General features: G+C 44.1%; 1 protein-coding gene across 4 annotated transcripts in view; it reads right to left on the minus strand.

Annotated features, from left to right (window-relative positions):
- Window positions 1-18,263, minus strand: part of lrrcc1 (leucine rich repeat and coiled-coil centrosomal protein 1) — a 222,160-nt gene that overhangs the window by 104,782 nt on the left and 99,115 nt on the right. For all 4 annotated transcript variants that reach the window (XM_068031666.1, XM_068031668.1, XM_068031667.1 and 1 more), the window contains 2 exons: window positions 17,582-17,786; window positions 6,008-6,147 (listed from right to left, as the gene is read on the minus strand). In XM_068031666.1, the coding sequence (XP_067887767.1) occupies window positions 6,008-6,147; window positions 17,582-17,786 (345 nt within the window). The remainder of the gene's footprint in view (window positions 1-6,007; window positions 6,148-17,581; window positions 17,787-18,263) is intronic.

The following is an 18,263-nucleotide window of genomic DNA, read 5'->3' on the forward strand; positions in this document are numbered from 1 at the left end:
CCTACCATCTTTCCCTTTGGTAGCAATACAAAAATAAAGCATTTTAGTTACATATCTTTTATGTAATAGATCTGGTATTTTAATAAGTTCAGTGGATCATGTGATGCAATGCCATATAATATCATGTGGAACAGGACATACCCAGAGATGATGACTGAGAGTCTGGGACATCGGCTGAAAGGAATCACACTCTTATCTGGCATTAGGAAATTAGTCAACATTTTGAAAAATCATTGGTGTCAAAAGAATGCCTCTTGTACTTATATCATATTAACAGCTCTCAGAAACAAATTGACAGCTTGCACCCCTTCCACCACTGGTACACCATGGCTGTAACTATCTACAGTATGCAGTTGTGCAATCCATCAAGCCTACTTCGGCAGCACTCCCAGCCCTGTAACATCTACTGCCAAAAAGAACAAAAGCAGCAATATCACAGGAACACCACCGTCTTATAGTTTCCCTCCAAGCCATACACAATCCTGACTTGGCATATACATTGCTGTTGCCTGACACCAAGTCAAAATTTTAAATTTCTCTACTTAAAGCTATTGTGGGAGCACCATCAGCACAGGATGTCAGCAGTTCAAGGAGTGGCCCCAATGGGGCAACTAGGAATGGGCAATAAATGTAGTTTTGCTAGTATTTCCCACATCCCAAGAACATTTTTTTTTTTCAAAATAGCTATTTTGGATTCACTTATTGATGCCCTTCCTGTCCTCACACAACCTCAAACTTTATAATATAAAAACAGAAAGTGTGGGAAGTACTCAGCAGGTCTGGCAGCATCTGTGGAGAGATGGAGTTAACATTTCAGGTCGATGACCTTTCATCAGAACTTTTTAAGCAGGGTTCCCTATTTTGAGCAAAGTGACACATTTGAACTCCCCTCACTGTTGGTCCAACTGAGATCAGCTAATGCAGCACAGATTAGGAATCAAACTTGGAATTATCTGGTATGCACAACTCCACACAATAGTGTATACTTAACTACATAAGTCATTGTTGTTCAAAAGTAATCAATGTATGAAGTGCTTTGAAATGTGTTGATCTCATAAGGTACTATATAAATGCAATTTTTTTATTATTAAGGCATTGAGCCATCTGGGGTGTTCCTGAATAATTATCAATAGAAGGAAAAGAAACATGACAACATTAGAAGGTGGCTATTTATTAAATGGCTGAACAATGAGACTTTTAGTGATCATTAATGAGCACATTTTTTGATTTGCACCTGTGTTTGAATCTAACCTATGGGATAAAAACAGTGGGGTAAATTTTCATCTGTATCTCTCCTGACTGCCAGGAGTACTTACTGGAATATAATGCACTGTTCATGGACAAAACAAAAATGTGCAACATGCACCCAATTTTCAAATATAAGTTTTCAGTCCACAAAGCTCTATGTTAGGAGTGCTAACTATAGAACATTATCCCATTGTTTTAATTTATTCAATCTGAATTTAGCAGGTTAAAACCCAATTCCTAGTGGTTGCAGCTCTAGAATAGGAAGCTGTCCTAGATTATGCCCAAATTGCCTCACTCATTTGAAAAGATTGGCTGGTCTGGGCCATGGAAAAGTCTGTAGTGAGGCATTAGCAGATGCTGCTAAGACACAATGGACGAGAAATTGGGCTTGGTATTGTCCATCTTTTCGGCACGATGAATGCCCTTAGAACTATAAAATGGCATCTGCGGCTTGAGGTGAAGGGTTACCAGACACCATCTTGGTGAAGGCGTTTACACCGCATAGTGAATGTCCACCGGAAATATGCAGAGCAGGGAGATCATGACGTCATTCACAGTGCAATATTGATTTGATGCAAGCGCTACCATTTTGGAGCTTAACATCCCAGCTTTTCTCTCCCTTAAACTAGCACAGCTGAACACACATTAGTAGCAGGAAGAACTCACCACCAGCATTTTTTTAAATGGATCATCAACTATTTGCAGATTAGCTGCTGGATGATTTCTTCTGGCTGTTGCTACAAATCTACAAGCTTTAGGTACTTTCCATACTTGTTTCAAGTTTCAAAATGGAGTGCTGTGGCACGTGCTTAAGTACTTTTTACTGACTTCAAGGCTTCTGCACAAACCAGTTGCTCCCAAACATGAATGCACGAACAGGGCTTCTTCTTGGAATAGAGCATGTCAGGGAGAATGAGCAGAGGCCACGCATACCAAGACCAGCTACTAAAACAGGGAGGCAGAGGATGGGGAGAAGGGCTCTCAGCAGGAGGCCACATCCACCCAGGGTGGTCAGGGACCAATTCTCCTACCTGAACCTCAGTGAGGAACTGTGTGAAACATCTGCACTTCATTGAGGACACTCTCACAGAAGTCGGCCAACTCCTGCAGCCAGAACTGCAAAATCAGAGAAGGGCAAGGACTGCATTGCCAGCAGCAGTGAAGGTGATCATGGCGATGAACGTTTGTGTGTCTATCTCCTTACAGGTTGGAGCTGCAGATATTACCAACATCTCAGTTTGCCATCACTGTTGTATATGGGAAGTCACTGAGGCTCTCTATTCCAAGAGAGCTAACTTCATTTTATTCCCTCTTGCTAGAGACAAGCAAGGGCTTGCTAGGATTGCACATGGTGCCGGATGCCATTGACTGCATACATGTTGCTTTACGGGTGCCGAATGTCATCTCTGCCATGTACCGGAACCAGAAGGGATTCCACTCTCTCAAATGTCTAGCAGGCGAGTGACCATAGGTCAATACCCGGTATCTTGGCAAAAGTCATGATGCCTTCATTCCGCAGCAGTCCGCTCTACCTGCTACATTTCAGCTACCATGGCCATGCAAAGTGTGACTGCTGGGCGACCAGGGCTATCTGCTGACAACATGGCTCATGACTCCGGTTCGCAACCCATGCACACCATGCAACTATGGAAAGCTATGCTGCCACACGAAATGTGATAGTGCTGAAACAACACTTCTACTGCCTGGACTGCTCTGGAGGAGCCCTACAGTACTCAGCAGAGAGGGTGTTAAGATTCATCGTGGTCTGCTACAGGCTGCACAATCTTGCAATCATGAGGGGACAGCCCTTGCCACCAGCTATCGCTGAGCAGCTAAAAAGCAGCAGCATGAGGAGGAGGAAGAGGAGAAGGAAGGGAGGGAGAAGGCAGTCTAGATGGCTGCTTTCTTGCTGGGCTGTCTGTAAAGAACTCATCCGCATGCGATATGATTAACCGCAACCTCAATTCCCCTTTCAGCAACAGTTCCACACCTTGCCTACTCTCTGTCACTATCGCAGCATCTGCTTGGCCACCATGCAAAAATAAAAGCCACCAGAAAATAAACAATTTAAACAAAATTTATATATGAAATCATGATATATTGCATATGAGAGTCACCCTTATGCATTCCCTGAGTGCCTGCCTTCAGTGTTCCTTTGTCTGTCCTAGTGCTCCTACACAGTGCTATCCCAGTGGCTGAAGCACGCCTGCTGAAAGGCTGTTGGCATAACACAAGAAATAGGATCAGGTGTAGACCATATGGCCCCACAAGCCTGATCCGTCATTCAATCCGGTCATGGCTGATCTTGGAGGACGACCTCAATTAGCCGTGGGCGTAGAAGGGCCAGCTGTGGACTGCAACATCATAGCACAGGCTGCAGCAGGCGAGGCTGGCTGGCTGGCGAAGTGGCAGTGGTCGAAGGACGAACGCTGTCTTTCTGAGAGAGGACAGCAGGTTTTTGTTCCATGGAACCACTGCCACTGCTCGGGGCTGCACCTCAGCAAACCTAGTAATCAGTTGGAGGACAGATTGCTGGACTGCTGTGACACCCGAGAAGCCACTTTGAATAATGATATTCACAACCACAGTGGCAGCAGTCTGAGCTTACATGACAACAGATTGACCTTGCATGTTAGCATTTCAAGCTTCAACTGCAACACTTGGACATCTGGAAGTAACTGTTTGTTCTGCAATGGAAACTGAGGCAATGGCCATCATACGGTGCATCATGGTGAGGTCCACAAGTGCTAATGGAGCTGGCCACCAATTCCATGCTGGAAAGGATGGGCTCCAAGTTCTGTGTAAAGCCCTGTGCCAAACTGGTGCCCGACTCCTCCCTGTTCCTTGACTTTGATCGCAGGCTTTCTAGCAGGCTTCCCAATGCCCCAAGTATTTTGTTGTGTATATCCATCAGTGTTCTTCTGTAGGCCGCCCCATCAAAGTGCTCATCTGAGACCTCTGCAGCAGAACCTGTGTGCAACCTTGCCCTCCAGTAAACTGACACCTGTATTCGCCTTGCCCCCACCCTGGCTACAGAGCACTCATGCCCAGTAGTACACAACATGCAGATCACACCTCTAATCTATCCTCTGAGATATGTGCAGTGTTAGTACCTGAGTTAGTGGCTGCGAGTGTGAAATAAAGTGACAGTCGTGCGTCTTCATCATCACTCTCTTCTTGGTATTCCTCCACTGCCTGGCCAGGTTGTACTTCTTGGGTATCTGAAAGGAAAAAGGCACAAGGGTATTGTAATGTTGAGGGAAGGTGTGGTGCAGGAAACTAAGAATTGCATGCTTACACCATCTTCAGGTTGCAAGTCAAAAGAGACTGTGAAATGAAGGGGAAGTTTGATGTGAGGAGGAGGATTAGATATGAGGACACCATCAACTCCAAAGCTTTCAGCCCCGCCACTGGTCACGGCCTCAGCAACGGCTGTTCTGATAATGACCAGCACCACCTCCTCCATGGGGGTTACAGCATGCACGCGTGTCTCCCCCTCTGTTTAGTTCCTGCTGCCTCTGGTTGTGCGCTACCTTCTTCTGCAACAGAGAGGGAAAAGCATCAATCAATCAGAGTCTTGCAATGTGTTTAGGTGACATGCTGTCAAGATTGAACAACTGGCACTGTGCGAGGATGCAGTGAACATATGCATGTTAGGTATGAGTCCTGATTGATTGGTGCTGTGAGATGGGGGTGTGCTGATTTGAACAGCGGCTGACGCTATTGGTGCAGTTGGTAGGATTTGGCATCTGAAGATTACATTCACTGACCTTGACTCTTGTGTGACACCATTACATTTCTTGCGATATTGAATTCAGGTCTCAGGATTAGATTCCCAGCATTGACCGCCATGGCTATCTGTTCCCACTGCCTTTTCACCACACCTGGAGGGCCTCTTGGCCCTCTGCGGATATAGGACATCACTCCTCCATTCAACCTTCTCACCAAGACCTCTAGTGCAGCGTCGGAATTCCTCGGGGCCTGCCTCTCGCCTGCTCTTCAGTTGGCAACAGACCCCCATTGCCTCCATAAAATTCCCCACCATGATTGGGTTTTTGTCAGTTAAGACACACTGCAGCAACTTGCCAAGGCTCTTTCAACAGTAACTTCCAAATCCATGACCTCTACCACCTAGAAAGACAAAGGGTGCAGATGCATGGGAACACCACCTGCACGTTCCTCTTTAAACAACACACAATCCTGTCTTGGAATTATACTGCCGTTCCTTCACTGTTGCTAAGCCAAAATTCAGGAACTCCCTCCCTAACAGCACTGTGGGTGGACCAACACTACATGGACTGTAGCAGTTCAAGAAGATGGCTCACTAACGCCTTCTTGAGGGCAATAATGCTGGCCTTGTCACCAACACTCATATTCCATGAACAAATAATTTTTTAAAAAGATGTTAATTTCCAAATTGTGTGTTAGAAGCATTTTTTAAAAATTCATTCATGGGATGTGGGCGTCACTGGCTATGCCAGCATTTATTGCCCATCCCTAATTGCCCTTGAGAAGGTGGTGGTGAGCTGCCTTCTTGAACCGCTGCAGTCCATTTGTTATTGCACAATAACACAAGATATTGAACTGAATGTAATTTTTTTTAAATCCACGATTTATTGATGTGTAAGTTTTTAAACTGGTTTAAAATTACTGGTGCGCTACAGGATTGCTGGTCTTCATATATTAGCCACAGGCATAGCTAAATAACAAAAGAACCGGAGTTCTATTCAATTATGCAAAATAATATCAATCCCCATACCTGTGTGCTTGCTCTCTGGAAGCGAGAAGCTCCTGCAGCCGCTGAACCTTTTCCTTCTGCTGACGGAGGGCGATCTGCAGTAACTCTCCTTCTCTTTGGGTTGCCGAAGCTTTTAGCTCTGCTTCTTGCAGTCGTTTAATCTGTGCACAGTAATTGCTAAACTCATTAAAGTGCAACAATAAAAGTCATAATGAATAGAATGTCCCTATAAGTTTGCTAGCATTTTCATTACCGCTTTAATACTGGCATAAACATAAACTTGAACAAAATATCTTAAACCTATAAAAAAAAAGCCTTGCATGCCATGTGGAGGGACTTCTGGAATTGCAGGGCAGTGCCAGAAAAAGTTCAATGATCTGTCAAGGACAGGCTAGTGGCATTTAGTCGTCGCTAATTCCAAAATCCAGACCATGGTTTACAGTCCTTTAAATGGAGTGTTGCCATTTAGAGGACTATAAATAATGCATTTTAGCACGGTTAATTCTGTAAACATTGAAATTGTTTACATTTTAAAAATGCTAATTTTATCTCTTTAACTGAACATCTGCAATATGGCTTTCTGTAAATTTCTGAAGATGATTGTCATGCTGAATTAGGCACTTTTGAAATCAAGAATAACTTCTTAATCTGTAGCACTGATGGAATAAAATAAATATTGTAATTAAATACTGCAATCTTTTTACAGGTCATTTGAGAATAAACATGCCTTTTACTGCAGCTGTCAAAGGTTTATTGTTATACTCCCATGTATATATTATACTGAAATATGAGAAATCAAAATAATACAGCACTCCATAAATCACAATTGTTCGTTCTGGATAGATTAAGCTTTGATGTCAGAAGCTTCAAAGACAATACATGGTTCATAATTTCCTGGAATACTGATGAAAAATTCAATTAGCAATCTCAGAAGCACAGAATTATTTCAGCACAGGAGGCCATTTGGACAATTTTGATTGTGCCAGCTCTCCAAAAGAGCAATTTATCTAGTGCCACTCCCAGGTCTTCTCTCCATAGACCTGCACATTTTTCCTTTTCAGATAACAATCCAATTCCCTCTTGAATGCCTCGATTGAATCTGCTTCCACCACACTGTCAGGCAATGCATCCCATATCCTAACCACTCAATGCATGAAAAAGGTTTTCCTCATTTCGCTATTACTTCTTTTGTTATTTATCTTAAATCTGTGCCCTCCTGTTCTCGATCCCTCCACCAATAGGTACAGTTTCTCCCTATCTACCCTATCCAGACCCCTCATGATGAGGAATACTGCTGTTAAATCTCCTCTCAACCTTCTCTTCTCCAAAGAAAATAGTCCCAACTTCCCCAATCTATCCACGTAACTGAAGTTCCTCATCCCTGGAAATATTTTCATGAAACGTTTCTGCACTCTTTTCAATGCCTTCACATCTTTTCCTAAAGTGTGGCACCCATAACTGGACGCAATGTTCCAGTTGAGGCCAAACCAGTGTTCCGTAGATGTTTAGCACAACTTCCTTGCTGTTGTACTCTATGCCCCTATTAATGAAGCCGAGGATGCTGTGTGTTCTATTAACCACGCTCTCAACCTGCCCTGCCACCTTCAATGATTTATCCATATATACACCCAGGTCCCTCTGCTCCTGCATCTCCTTTAGAATTGCATCCTTTATTTTATGACCAGTTTACGGACAACGCAACCACTAGCTGGCACACTACTGACACATGTGCAAATGCCTCATCGACTGAAATGTTACTGTCTGCGACAACTCAGGAACTGCCAGTAATAAAAATGGCGCTCTTCAATTTGACACAAAAAAATTTCAACCCAGCCCCCCTCCCCAATGGCCATGAACGCCACCTCCACCCCCCAACAGTACCCCACTCCATCACTAATTGTCGCTTCACTTCCCCGCTCCCACCCACAATCGCCGCCTCAATTGCGGCACTCAGTTTCCCGCTCACTCCTGCCAAGAGAAATAGCGATTGAGGCAGCAATCGCGGCCATTGAGGGGTGAGGTAACACTTGGACATAATTACATTTGACGTCATGACATGGTGACTTTGCTGCATGTACGCGCGGATTTATACTGGCAAACTGGCAAATGTTTGGACGCACTGATGACGTCGGCGATCACGTTGTGCATGCTCTGCGCTGTCAGGAGACACTCTTTTATTTTATATTGTCTCTCCATGTTCTTCCTACCAAAATGAATCACTTCACACTTCTCTGCATTAAATTTCATCTGCCACTTGTCCGCCCATTCCACTAACATGTCTATGTCCTTTTGAAGTTCTACACTAACCGTCTTACAGTTCACAATGTTTCCAAGTTTTGTATCATCCGCAAATTTTGAAATTGTGCCCTGTACACAAAGCTCTAGGTCATTAATATACATCAGGAACAGCAAGGGTCCTAACACTGACCCTTGGGGAATTCCACTACAAACCTTCCTCCAGTCCAAAAAACATCCATTAACCACTACTCTCTGTTTCCTGTCACTCAGCCAATTGCATATCCACATTGCTACTGTCCCTTTTATTCCGTGAGTTATAACTTTGTTCAGAAGTCTTTGAGTGGCACTTTATCAAATGCTTTTTGGAAGTCCATGTACACCACATCAACAACAGTCAAGAGGAAACAGCACGAAAAATCTTACAAAATACATATTTTTTAAACTGCAATATTACCATATTGCCAGTTTGATCTATAGGACAAAATTATATATTTTTTAAAGAAAATGTTGTTTAAGGAAAGGCTAACAATGCAACCACTAAGTGGCGCACTACTGGCACATGCGAAATGCAGCCTCATTGACTGAAATGACACTGTCTGCGACGTCTCAGGCAGCTGCCAGTAACAAAGATGGCGCTGCTCTTCTTGAGACAAAAAAGCAAATTGAACCCAAAACCCCTCACGCCTCAATGGCTGCAATCGCCGCCGCCAACTCCCCCCAACAGTATCCCGCTCTCTCCCACGATCACCGCTTCAATTGCCGCTTTTTATTCCCCATTCCCTCCCGCGATTGCCTCTACTCTTCATTGCTCTCTCCCACGCCTGTCAGCTTGCCATTCCCTCCCGTCACTCCTGACTGCTCACCGCTTGCTCCCCACCTCGCTGCTTGCTTCCTGCCCTCTCGCTGTTCGCTCCCCCCCCACCGCTTCTTTTCCCTCTCATTGCGTGGTTGCATCATAATGCGCAGATGTCATTACATGGTGACATTGGCACGCACATGCGCGGATTTATACTGGCAAGCTGGCAAGTGTTCGGATGCACTGATGACATTTGCGATCGCTCTGCGCGTGCTCTACATTGTCAGGAGTCACGTCGTTATTGAAAACATAAGGGGGTGAAACTGGTCAATGCTAGCTATGCAAAACAGAGACTTGAGCGCATTTTTTTAATATTAATTTGGGGGATGTGGGCGTTGCTGGCTAGGCCAGCATTTATTACTATCGCTAATTGCCCTTGAGGTGGTAGTGAGCTGCCTTCTTGAACCGCTGCAGTCCTTGGGATGTAGGTACACCAACAGTGCTGTTCGGAAGGGAGTTCCAGGATTTTGACCCAGTAACAGTGAAGGAACAGCAAAATAGTTCCAAGTCAGGATGGTGTGTGGCTTGGAGGGGAACTTGCAGGTGGTGGTGTTCCCATGTATCTGCTGCCCTTGTCCTTCTAGCTGGTACAGGTCGCGGGTTTGGAAGGTGCTGTCGAAGGTGCCTTGGTGAGTTGCTGTAGTGCATCTTGTAGATGGTACGCACTGCTGCCACTGTGCATTGGAGGGAGTGAATATTGAAGGTGGTGGATGGGGTGCTAATCAAGTGGGTTGCTTTGTTCTGGATGGTGTCAAGCTTCTTGAGTGTTATTGGAACTGCACCCATCCAGGCAAGTGGAGAGTATTCCATCACACTCCTGACTTGTGCCTTGCAGATGGTGCACAGGCATTACGGAGACAGGAGGTGAGTTACTCGCCGCAGAATTATCAGTTTATGACCTTCTCTTGTAGCCATAGCATTTATGTGGCTGGTCCAGTTTAGTTTCTGGTACATGGTGACCCCCAGGATGTTGATAGTGGGGGAGTCAGCAATGGTAATGCTGTTGAACATCAAGGGGAGATGGTTAGCTTCTCTCTTTTTTGAGATGGTCATTGCCTGACACTTGTGTGACGCGCATGTTACTTGACACATCAGCCCAAGCCAGGATGTTGTCCAGCTCTTGCTGCATATGGACATGGGCTACTTCAGCTGACACTACTGTATAGAACTGAGTGCTGCACTGCTGGGTGGTACCCGAGTACCCATTCTGAGCAATTGGCCTTTTGATTTTATAACTCTGTCCTGCATGTCATTACCACTATTCAACCCACGAAAGAGTTATAGCGTCATTTACAGCACAGAAGGAGGCTATTTGGTCCATGCCGGCTCTCCACGGAGTCAGTTCCACTCAAAGAACAAAGAACAAAGAAAATTACAGCACAGGAACAGGCCCTTCGGCCCTCCAAGCCTACGCCGATCCAAATCCTCTATCTAAACCTGTCGCCTATTTTCTAAGGGTCTGTATCTCTTTACTTCCTGCCCATTCATGTATCTGTCTAGATACATCTTAAAAGACGCTATCATGCCCGCGTCTACCACCTCCGCTGGCAATGCGTTCCATGCACCCACCACCCTCTGCGTAAAGAAATTTCCACGCATATCCCCCCTAAACTTTTCCCCTTTCACTCTGAACTCGTGTCCCCTTGTAATTGAATCCCCCACTCTGGGAAAAAGCTTCTTGCTATCCACTCTGTCTATACCTCTCATGATTTTGTACACCTTAATCAGGTCCCCCCTCAACCTCCGTCTTTCTAATGAAAATAATTCTAATCTACTCAACCTCTCTTCATAGCTAGCGCCCTCCATACCAGGCAACATCCTGGTGAACCTCCTCTGCACCCTCTCCAAAGCATCCACATCCTTTTGGTAATGTGGCGACCAGAACTGCACGCAGTATTCCAAATGTGGCCGAACCAAAGTCCTATACAACTGTAACATGACCGGCCAACTCTTGTACTCAATACCCCGTCCGATGAAGGAAAGCATGCCATATGCCTTCTTGACCACTCTATTGACCTGCGTTGCCACCTTCAGGGAACAATGGACCTGAACACCCAAATCTCTCTGTATATCAATTTTCCCCAGGACTTTTCCATTTTCCCTGCCTCGATCCCCATAGTCCTGCAAATCTATTTCTCGTCTTGGCTTCCACCATCTTTCTGGGCAGCGAGCTCGAGGTCATTACCACCTGCTACATAAAAAAGTGCTTCCTCACATTCCCCCTGCATCTTTTGCCCAAAACTTTTAATCTGTATCCCCTAGTCTGAGTACCATTTGTTAATTTGAACAGTTTTTCCTTGTCTAACTTATCTAAGCCAGTCATAATTTTGTACACTTCTATTAAATCTTGCTCAAACTCCTTTGTTCGAAGGAGAACAATCCCAGCTTTTCCAACCTAATCTTGTAACTAAAATCCTCCATCCCTGGAACCATTCTGATAAATCTCCTCTGCACCCTCTCAAGGACCCTCACATCATAAAGTGTGGTGACCTAAACAGGACGCAATACTTCTGCTGGGGCCAAACCAGAGCTTTATAAAGATACAGCATAACTTCCCTGCTTTTGTACTTAATGCCTCTATTTATGAAGCCCAAGATCCCATATGCTTTACTAACCACTCTCTTAATATATCCTGCCACCTTCAAAGATCTATGCACATGCACCCCCAGGTCCCTCTGTTCCTGCACACCCTTTAGAACTGTACCATTAATTATATATTGGCTCTCCCTATTTCTTTTGCCAACATGCATCACCTCACATTTGTTAGCAATAAATTCCATCTGCCACCTCTCTGCCCATTCTGCTAGCCTATCTATGTCCTGTTGCAGGTGGTTCACATCATCCTCACCGTTTGCCACACCTCCAAATTTGGTGTCATCAGCAAAATTTGAGAATCTACTCTGTATTCCAAGATCCAAGTTATTTATATATAGCAAAAAAAGCAGTGGCCCCAGCACTGACCCTTGGAGAACACCACTGTCTACCATCCTCCAGTCTGAAAAGCAACCATTTACTACAACTTGCTGTTTTCTGTCCTTAAGCTAATTTTTTATCCAATTGGACACTGACCCTCCTATTCCATTAGCCTCAATTTTCTTAACCAGCCTTTTATGTGGTACCTTATCAAATGTTTTCTTAAACTCCATATAAACAACATCCACTGCATTCCCTTCATCAACCTTCTCTGTTACTTCATCAAAAAATTCAATCAGATTAGTCAAGCATGATCTGCCTTTTACAAATCCACGCTGGCTATACTTAATTAACTTAAACCTCTTTAAGTGCCCGTTGATATTTTCCCTGATTATTGTTTCTAAAACCTTACCCAACATTGATGTTAAACTAACTTGCCGGTCGTTGCTTGGACTATCCTTACACCCTTTCTTGAATAAAAGTGTCACATTTGCCACTCTCCAATACTGTATTCTGTTCCTCAGAACTCTTGCCACAAAATACATGAGCATTTGAGGTACAAGGTGCCTCGTTTCCTTCTATCAGCTGCTCAGACTCAGATTTTATAATTGCTCCCAATTAATTGTGAGGAATGCACCTTAACAGTTTGATTGCCTTGTTTGATAACTACTGTCTTATTGTCATAATTTATTACCTTACCAGGGCCTTTCCATTCCCTATGACCCACCCTTTTATAATACATCAAATCTCCTGAATTAAATTCTGTCTCGGATGGTCTTACACGGTGCCTCAGAGCTCTCTGAATTTTCTCTGACACCTCAGGCTTGATGAAAGCCCATCTCCCTGCATGTAAAACATTCAAATGTGCAGAAAAAATGGAACTAATTGTAGTACCTTCTAGAGCAGGAAGACTACCATACAGCACAAAAGGCAATTTGGGATTTCACCCATAGACCAATTGATAGGGACTATACCCTCCAACCAACTGATGTGAGTTCTCTGCATGAAGCACCCCCAACCCTTCGCCATGCCAGGGCAGTTGTCAACTTGCAGTTTGGCTGTTCAGCTAAGATTTTATGCAGCATTTCATCGATCACTGCGTGATTCCTTTCACAGAGTCCCATTGCTGAAAGAACTTTCAGCTGCAATATTCATGACCGTAATGTTCATGTTTTCACACGTTTCCAAACTTGGCATTGGCAAATTCCCCTCCACTATCAGTCAGAAACTTAGTTGGTACCCCAAGTCCGGTCCCTATCTATTTCTCCGTGGTTTTGTCTAAAATCACCCTTTTATCTTTGCTACGTATTATTGTAGAAAGAGTAAATTGGTTGCCAGAGCTATAAAATGTAGAATGAAAATATATCTGTCTTTGTCCTATACCTTCAGATACATGGCAACTACCTTGTTAAAGTCACGTGCCAATGGAAGGCTTACAATACCCCATGTCCTCCAATACATTTTTTTTTTTAAACAGATTTCACAAATTTCTTCTATTAAAAATAGAAACATAGAAAATAGGAGTAGGAGTAGGCCATTTGGCCCTTCGAGCTTGCACCACCATTCAATACGATCATGGCTGATCGTCCAAACTCAGTACCCTGTTCCCAGTTTCTCCCCGTATCTCTTGATTCCTTTAGCCCTAAGAACTATATCTAACTCTTTCTTGAATATATTTAATGATTTGGCCTCAACTGCTTTCTGTGGTAGAGAATTTCACCACTCTCTGGGTGAAGAAATCTCTCCTCATCTCAGTCCTAAATGGCTTACCTTAGAATATCCTCAGATTGTGACCCCTGGTCCTGGACTGCCCTGCCATCGGGAACATCCTTCCTGCATCTAGTCTGTCCAGTCCTGTTAGAATTTTGTAGGTTTCTATGAGATCCCCTCTCATTCTTCTAAACTCTAGCAAATACAAGCCTAATTGACCCAATCTCTCTTCATATGTCAGTCCTGCCATCCCAGGAATCAGTCTGGTGCACCTTCGCTGCACTTCCTCCATAGAAAGAACATCCTTCCTCAGATAAGGAGACCAAAACTGCACACAATACTCCAGATGTGATCTCACCAAGGCCTTGTATAATTGCAGCAAGACATCCCTGCTCAAGTACTTGAATCCTCTTGCTATGAAGGCCAACATACCATTTGCCTTCTTAACCGTCTGCTGCACCTGCATGCTTACTTTCAGCAACTGGTGCACAAGGACACCCAGGTATCGCTGCACCTCCACTTTCCCAATCTATCGCCGTTCAGATAATAATCTGCCTTTCTGTTTTTGCCACCAAAGTGGACAACCTTGCATTTATCCACATTATACTGCATCTGCCATGTATTTGCCCACTCACTCAACCTGTCCAAATCACACTGCAGCTTCTCAGCAACCTCCTCACAGCTCACACTCCCACCCAGCTTTGTGTCATCTGCAAACATGGATATATTACATTTAATTCCCTCATCTATAACATTAATATATGTTGTGAATAGCTGGGGTACTAGCACCGATCCCTGCGGTATCCCACTAGTCACTGCCTGCCACTTGGCAAAAGACCCGTTTATTAGCCTCATATACACTTCATCAACCATACCTGCATCTTTTAGCAGGTTTTTTAATCTTTGACAAGAAGGGTGAGCAAATTGTCTCTGTAACTTTATGACAATTTTCTTTTTTTCTCTCTGATTCATATCACCTGATGCCATTTATACTTTTTCAAAACTCTGATGAGAAACATCGGGTTTTGTTAGTGGGATACAATAATGCCCTGACTGGGTAAAGTGCAGATCAACTGACTTTCTAAAAACAACTGCCTTGTCATGCTCCATGTCAAGTTTCATTTGTGTCTTTCTCATAGAATGTTTACTCAACAGCAAAATGTATCGCACTAAACACTACTTCAGTCCTGATAAAGAAACCTACTCCAGCTATTTTACATGGAATGGCAACTCCTTTTAGTAACTTTAATGTGTTATCATTAACAAACCTAAAGCAAGTAGTACTTTTATACTCCTTGACCTTGCGTCGATCCTCACTACTGAGTGAATCCAGATAACATTTTAACTAATCTGTTCCACATACTGTCAAGCACTATCTAGTGCAGCAAAGTTGAACAAGTCCATGATTAACACATTCATCACAGGATTAAAACTCCTTGTGATTAGTACAATTCGTTCAGATCCATCATTATCTTCATCAGGCACAGGAATTTCTGTGTCATGTGTCATTTCAAGTACCCTGCCTCTCCACTTTGGGCATTTTGCATAACGGTACTTCAAGTCGCACCTGAAACACCTACTAACTGTTCCTTGGGCATTCCTGGGATTCATTCGCCTATTATTACTGTTCCAATTCTGTCTTCTGCTGTAATAGCCAGATATGCTAAAGGTGCTTTCAACCTCATTCCGCCTGTCTGTAACTCTTCCATTGTACTGACACCCGCATCCAGTATCTGGACCATTTCAAAATTCATCAATTATTAAGTCCTCCATTGTTACCAAAGAATATCCCATTTGTTCTACCAAGGCTGCAGGAAATGCAGGAAATTCCCCAGGAATTTTTTCAAGGCAGCAGACATCTGGTCCAGCAGGGAGTCTCTCTCCAAGAACTAAACCCCAGTTAGAACCAAGAGCCTGTCCATATGTGACACCTTAGTGCAATCCAGCAATTTAAATGCTAGCACTGAACCAGGGATCTCTAAATTGAATTTCCTCAGTCTTTTATACCAATCTGTTAAAGTCCAAGATATATTCCTCCATTGAATAATCATCTGTTTTCCAAAATCCATCAAAGTCTGAACGTGCCTCACAGGCATTTAATAGATCATCTTTCTTATAAATTTCTGAATAAAAAACTCAAACCTTCATCAGTATCCAATTGACAGGCATCCAACTCACAAAATTCTTTACTTCTGATTTTACCTTTGGTGGGAGGCCCAAAAGAAAGAAAGAAAGAAGAAAGTGACAATGTAAAGGCCTCTTTGCTTCCTCTTTGATAGGGACGTAACCCATGTCCACATATCCACTTCATTCTTCCACTGGTTCAGACTCCGAGAATATAAGATGGTAATCATACCCCAACGATTTGCATTTGTTTTCTGCCATTCCTCACAATAGCTACTAGGATTGTAGTCTGTCTGAATTTTTTTTTAAGTTTCCAACCTTCACCTTTAGGCAACCATCCTCAGCTGCCATGTTATATTCCAGAAGGTTAGTTGGTGAAGTGTGATACTGGAGCCAATCTTTATTCAGTCTTATATTTATTTACACAGTGAAAGATTACAAGGAAATACCTCCCAACTCAACCTTCACCCAGTCTCTTTATAAGTGCTCAAGACTGACCCCAATTAATGGCCTCCACCTGCATACAATTTAATACAATTGATTATACAATTAACAAAGGTGACACACAATAGAAGGGAGCAGAGCAGATCTGGCGGGAGACAAGGATGCCTGCTCCAGAGCCCTAAGGAGGAGATGGTCCTCTGCATCATGGTGCCAGCTGAGATGTGGCCCGACGCTGAGAACATTGAGGATGATGGCAACTTCTTGTCTTATAGCCCTTCTCAACTTCCAGCTCACTTTCATCCTGCTGTCTGGCATAACCATGGACCTCCTGCTTCACATCTCACCCCTTTGCCTCAGACCAACCTTCTCCTTCTGAGTTCCTGCTTACAGACACCCAAGAATTGCTGCCTTCCCAGCAATAGGAGCTCAAGGAGAAGGAAAGAGAACAACAGCACCGCACTAATGAAGAGGCCCCGTCACTTGATCTGACACTCAAAGCCACCAGTTCAGACACTGCTCTTTCCTTGGAGGCTGATACAGAGTTAGGATCAGCACTAGTGAGTCACTGGGCACAAGTGGGCTGCAACCAGGCCAGGTGAAAGAGCCGAACAGCAAGTTGGCAGACATGTACTGCTGCATAGGACTCAGATGAGGACCTCAATAGGGCAGCATACAGGAATGCGCTGATTGGGCGTGCACACCGAGATGCTGAGTTTATTGGCCGAACCTGCCAGGCAGCCTCCTGTCACTGTCGAGGGGCACGGAGGAATCCAGCTCCAACTTGGCAAAGGGCATGGCGCCAAGCTTGCTCTCCCCATAGACTCCATCTCCCCGTCGTGCTGCAGACCCAGAGGCACTGGCACTGCTACCACCATACCTGTTGCAACCTTTGTGTGCACAGGTGACCTACTCCTCTGCCATCCCTGTGAGGATGTGGCAACACATGTTGGCACATCCAGAAACTCAACAAAATACCTCCAAAAACACTCCAGAGTTCTTTCAGACACTTTTCAATGGAAAAAGTTCCAAAAACATAACTTATCTGCAAGCTGCTTGGCTGGTCCTTTAAATAACTCCACTGCAGGGCCCATCTTGCTGTTTCACACTTTTTCAAGAGTGGACAACACAGCCAAAGAAACCAGCATATCTTTGAACTCACCATGACTAATCCCACAAGAGATCCATTAGATTCTGAAGTGAGAGAGGAGTTGTGTGATTGACTGCATCATATAAGTTTCAGGTGACACTATATTGGCACTATAATGTATTAATAAACTGTATTTACAAATCACAGCTATATATTCAATTACCTCCACAGCCTGCTGCTGCAGTCTTTGTGACTCTGTCTTCAAAATCGTTTCTTCAAGAGATTGCAGGACCTTGCGTTGATCTTCCTCAGTGCTCTTTAACTTTCTTATCTCTTCTGTAAGAATCCCTATCTTCTTTTTTAACTCTACGACATAAACTTGTAATTTGTTTCTAGCTTCTTTCTCTTTCATAAGTAGCTCTTTCAACCTGGAAATTACATTAAAAAACAGAAATCTGAATTGAAAATCAAATAAGTAATTGACTCCATTAAGCTCAAACAAACATGAAGAATGTGTGCTCCAATATTATAGATCTGGATTGCATTGACGAAAGTAATAGCATTATACACAGTGGGCTGAATTTTACCAGCCCCTTGTTGTCACCTTTCGCGGCCAGGTGGGGTGACATCGAGAAGGGCTTGCCGCATATTACTGGCAGTGGGGGTCCTCAGTGCGGCCCCCCCCCCCCCCCCCCCCCCACTGCCTGGTGGCGGGCCCTTCATCTGCATATTGAAATCAACCCAAACGACATGCAAGCAGATTTACCTGCAGGCGGCAGCTGTCTCACGCTGATTTTACCATCAACTAACACAGTTCATGCGCCTTCAGAACTCCATACGGAGTTCCGAGGCAAGAACCTGGTAGAGAGGTGGGGGGGGAGGAATGAAATTTTCAGGACAGGAGG

The sequence above is a fragment of the Heterodontus francisci genome, chromosome 5 (assembly GCF_036365525.1).
Source record: "Heterodontus francisci isolate sHetFra1 chromosome 5, sHetFra1.hap1, whole genome shotgun sequence".
In the NCBI taxonomy this organism is placed as follows: domain Eukaryota; kingdom Metazoa; phylum Chordata; class Chondrichthyes; order Heterodontiformes; family Heterodontidae; genus Heterodontus; species Heterodontus francisci.